Source organism: Halyomorpha halys, unplaced genomic scaffold, assembly GCF_000696795.3.
Source record: "Halyomorpha halys isolate HHAL.00 unplaced genomic scaffold, Hhal_1.1 Scaffold265.1, whole genome shotgun sequence".
Classification (NCBI taxonomy): domain Eukaryota; kingdom Metazoa; phylum Arthropoda; class Insecta; order Hemiptera; family Pentatomidae; genus Halyomorpha; species Halyomorpha halys.
This window is the reverse complement of record NW_027107765.1, coordinates 1472154-1477087: the sequence shown is the minus strand read 5'-3', so window position 1 is coordinate 1477087 and position 4934 is coordinate 1472154. Positions and strand designations below refer to the sequence as shown.

Here is a 4934-nt window from a genome sequence, read left to right as displayed (position 1 = left end):
ATATGAAACATAATTTACGTTCTTGTTTTTTGCCTCCTCTACTTATTAAACTAAAGTGTAAGGAGTTAATAAGAGCACTCAGATGAATCCACGACCCAAATCTAAACACACAATACCAGTTTTATACAATGAAGTGTGATTTTTTCGTCCGTTTTAGTGCGAATAGTTGTGAATTGGGGAGCGATATAATTCAGTTTGGATTTTGACCTGTATTTCTTCAACCGGTCTCGTAGGAACACTGACAAAATATTTAAAATAACCACGACGGGTTATCATTATCAATTCAGTATGGATTTTGAAAAGTCATTATGTATATTATTACATTAAATGAGATTTAATGTCTCTTAAGAATACTTCATCATAATTTAATTATCTTCACCTGACCAAGGAATAACGAATTTATCATGATGACGGATTTTCAACTATGAATGATCTATAGGGAAAAGGGAATTAAGGAACAATTTTCTTCGTTACAATTGTTCAATTTTCCACACCGAATGCAATTTAAAAAAAATAAAAAATGTGTTTTTGTGGCGATGTAGGCCTCTAGACCGGAAAAACCAACGATATAAAGTCGTTTTGAAACTAACTTCTTTTAAGAATCATTGATTGAAAGTGCTTTATCCCATTGAGAATTCCAGAGTTAACTCCATTGGAAAACTGGAAGAGGTTACAAAACCGACTTTACTACAAAAGAAACTTTACGAGGACCTATAAAGTTTCCTTTCAAAACTCATGGGAAAAGGGGAATGTCCATGAAGTCTAGAAAACTCTGTATACATACGTTTAATAACAAGTTAAAATAATTAATAGCCCAATGGAGAATCGAATGAGGGGCGAAACGGTTAACTATCGAATATATTCGGGACGAGAGACGCATTCATGAACACTTCATATGAATCTGACGTTCGCAGTTCGTACCTTCCTGAGGTTCTAAGGCAATGCCTGATCAGTTCCCTTAGGGCAAAATAATGCCCTGTAATCTTTGGATCTTTGTTGAGTAATTGTAAATTTTATTCTAAAAATTTTGAAATGACACTAATCATTCAAAACCAATTGATTAGTAAGCTGGTAATGAAAATTGTAATACAATCTGAAAATCCGAAACCTGGACAAATAATGAAATTAAAACTAATGATTGTATGAAGATAGTCCGGGTGGCGGTCAATAAAGGTATCAAAATAGTAAAAGAAAAATATTTATCGTTAACCAACGTTTTGTCCCACTTTGCAGGGTTGTCAGGTTGAAACAAAGAGGACGACCAGAATCTGACAGTCCTAACGAAGTCCTGCAAATTGGGTCAATACGTTGGTTAGCGATAAATAGTTTCTTTTACTATTCTGATACCTTTATTGACCCCCACCCGGACTATCTACTTCATACGGTCAACTAACTTATTCCAATAAAACTAATGATCATTGTGATCAAATGATCAACATATAGTTGAAGTACCTGCGTACAAAATTAAACTTTCTTTGGGTTAAAAATATAATTCATTATTTTATTTTCCAGAATGTAAAAGAAGATGGAAATCACCTGTGGAGACTGAAGCATTTCAGTAAGCCAGCATACTGCAACCTCTGCCTCAACATGCTAGTTGGTCTTGGCAAAAAAGGCCTCTGTTGCATATGTTAGTACAAGAATAAATTTATTTCAGTTTATTTATTTAATATCTTATGTAATATGTAATGGTGTCTTTGTTACATTTTATTTTCCCTTCCATAGCAATTCTATAAAAGAGTCCAGTTCCTACCAGGGTGTTCTGAAAAGTTTCCGACCTAACAAAAAAACAATTTTTTCTGATTTATTTTTCAACATAGTCTCCTTGTAACTCTACGCACTTCTCCCAGCGATGCTCCCCTCTCAGTAACCCGTCCATAAAGTACTCGGCGTTTTTCTCTGCAAAATAATTGTTCACGAAGGTGATTGCTTCTTAATTTGACAAAGTTGGAATGTTCATTCGAACACATTTTTGGTCTAACGTGAGCGAACGCGGCACCCAATGTGCGGACAGCTTTCTCATATCTAAATGTTGATTTAATGCGTAACAAACACGTTCTTTTGACATGTTCATAACTCTGCTATCTCTCTCACTAATCTTTAATTCATGTTACAGTCGGAAACTTTTCAGACCATCCTCGTATTTATAATATATGCTACAGACATATTACTTGTGTTGTAATACTTGCTTGTTATCCGTTCTTCTCATAGTAATAATAATACAAAATGACAAAATGAAAAAAATATAATAAATCTGTAAGTAAGTATTTCTATAAAATAAATAAATTAAAATATAATTTTAGGTATTGCCATAGTTATGAATATGACGCTGAAATCCAGCGCCTCTTGGCCTCTGACGCTGTTGGCTCCAATCCAATTCCTGAACCATAACATGGTTCTGACGCAGAGGCCTCTTCGTCAACCCAAACGTAGTACTATGCCAAAATACATAACAGAACCATAATAAATAAACTTTAATCAGCGATTTTCACCGGTCAGAGCCTAGTCATACCCATATAAGGTTGAAAAGATTTAAGATGGATTATCGCCTAAAGTAAAAAAAAAAAGTATCAAAACTTGGAGAATATTCAAGGAAAAGGAGGGAAAAAAAGTATCAAAACTTGGAGAATATTCTAGAAAAAAAGGGAGGGAAATAAAATCAAAAGGATGGATAATATTTTATTTTTTGATATCTTGTTTGGGTTTAGATTAACCATATAAACCAAGATTACAACTTCGTTGTTCAAACGCTCACAATTCTATGTTTTGTTTTGTTTATTTATTATAACCTGCTCAATGTCTTGTAAAGTTTAAAAGTTTAATTGTAAAATTAAAAGGTTTGAGTATCTTTTTCTATAATGAGAAAATTTGAACCATATTATTGCCATGTTAGTATTCCATAAAAAAAAAAAAAGTTTACGTTTCTTACATAATCCATTATTTACAGAATACAAGTCATTTCTTGAGAAAAGTTGGAGGTCGTTGTTCAGACGCCTATTTATGGTCAAATTTGAGTTATTCAAATACCTTTTTAAGTAGTTACGATTAATGGCGTACCTAGAATTATGCAAACAACGGGAGCATATTTATTTTTGAGGCCACGAAAAAAAACAAAAAAAAAACAATTTTTAAATTTATCTAATGACTGCCTTAATCAGATTGTTTTCACAGGATGTTGACCAGTTCGTATATATAAAAAAATCAGTAAGAGGTGAACAATGATTGTTAAATTGGTAATAAGTCTTATGTCAAGACCTGGGTTTTAGAATAAGAACCAACAACATTGACCACAAATAACATCTTTAAATGTTATCTTAAATCCTATACCAACAAGTAACAAAGCAAAAACTAAGTTTCCCCTCATTCAGAATAACTTTTATTATTTGAGGACCTATAGTTCAAAAACGGGTTGTTAGATTGTTCCAAAAGTTGGGTATCAGTCTAAAAATGTTCCCATATTATTTTTTATTCATATTTCTATCAGCATTCGGAAACTTATTTCCCTGATATGACTATATTTTAAAAATGACCTTGTTGGAGCTGTTAAACTGCAAAACTAAACTTCTACATGAAATTAATAAAATTTAAGAAATAGGTGAAGGTTCAGTTAAAATTACTAACATGATAGTATAATATAAGAGTACAGTTACTAGTTAAAAGTAACATTCCTGATGTTTTCATACAAAACTATTATTCCTAACCAAATCAAATATTGAACAAATGAGTCACTGATAGTTAAACATCATAGCTAATATTTATTAAAAAAACATCCATTTGGTCTCAAGACTTTTTTATTATCTTGAACCTCCTATGTTTCAGCCTTTCCAGCCATTTTCAAGGATAATTCCTACCTTATTACACTATCACAGCCAAAAATTGCCAATCAACATCATTGCAAGCCATTTTGCCTTTATGAATAATTTATTATTAGTCAATTTTCTTTAAAACTTCTTAAATTATGATAACATTTAACAATGAAAACAATGTCTAAAATACCATTATTCTAACAGTTACAATTACTACATTTATTAGTTTACAATCTCTATTTCATCTACTCACTTTATCAACCTATCAACAATTAATAAATTAGTAAAAGTAATAATTGTAACTATTAGAATAATGGGGATTTTTGACATAGTCATGAAGATAAATTTATTGATGCATAAACGTTTCATAATTTAAGATGTTTTAAAGAAAATTTACTAATAATAAATAATGGACAAAGGCAAAATGACCTGCAATTATGTTGGTTAACAATTTTTGGCTGTGATAGTGTAATAAGATAGGAACTATCCTTGAAAATTAGCAGAAAGAATGAAACGGAGGAGGTATAAGATAATAAAAAAGTCTTGAGACCTAATAGATGTTATGACTACTAAATAATTTTGTCTCAAAGAAGAAATGTCAAAGTATTTAATATTAACTATGAACTGAAGTTTTTGGCATCACCGGTTATTTTGGGTTGACTTCATAGAGTTTTAAAGAAATTTTTATTCTAAAAAAACAATTTTTGTATCAAGCTATTGTAAGTGACTCCTGATTGAAGGTAAAACATTGTAATTGACCTGGCCTGAATTACTTCTTTGACAGTTATCACTCCCACCTTTAATTAAACAACTTTAAATAGGTAACATTCCTAATGAATAATTTTGTGACAAATATTTTTTTTTTTAAATATTTGTTGATCTTTGCCAACCTATTAAACGAACAGAGCTGAATGTTTAGAAAATTTTCTCCTTTACAAAATAGCTAAAAAAGATATATATTAGAATTCAGTTTTTATTTAGGGGGTACCTAATTTACACAATATTGATCAATTGAAGTATACAACTACAGAAGCCTTATAGCCTTATTATTTATTGGGTAAATAGGAAAAGAAGGAAGGGAAGCTGTAATCATAATCAACACTTCCCCCCCCCTCCTGATTTAAATTT

General features: G+C 31.1%; 1 protein-coding gene across 2 annotated transcripts in view; it reads left to right on the top strand.

Annotated features, from left to right (window-relative positions):
• Positions 1–4934, top strand: part of Dgk (diacyl glycerol kinase 1) — a 199955-nt gene that overhangs the window by 185526 nt on the left and 9495 nt on the right. For both annotated transcript variants that reach the window (XM_014420294.2, XM_014420295.2), the window contains one exon: positions 1513–1630. In XM_014420294.2, coding sequence (XP_014275780.1) covers positions 1513–1630 — 118 coding nt within the window. The remainder of the gene's footprint in view (positions 1–1512; positions 1631–4934) is intronic.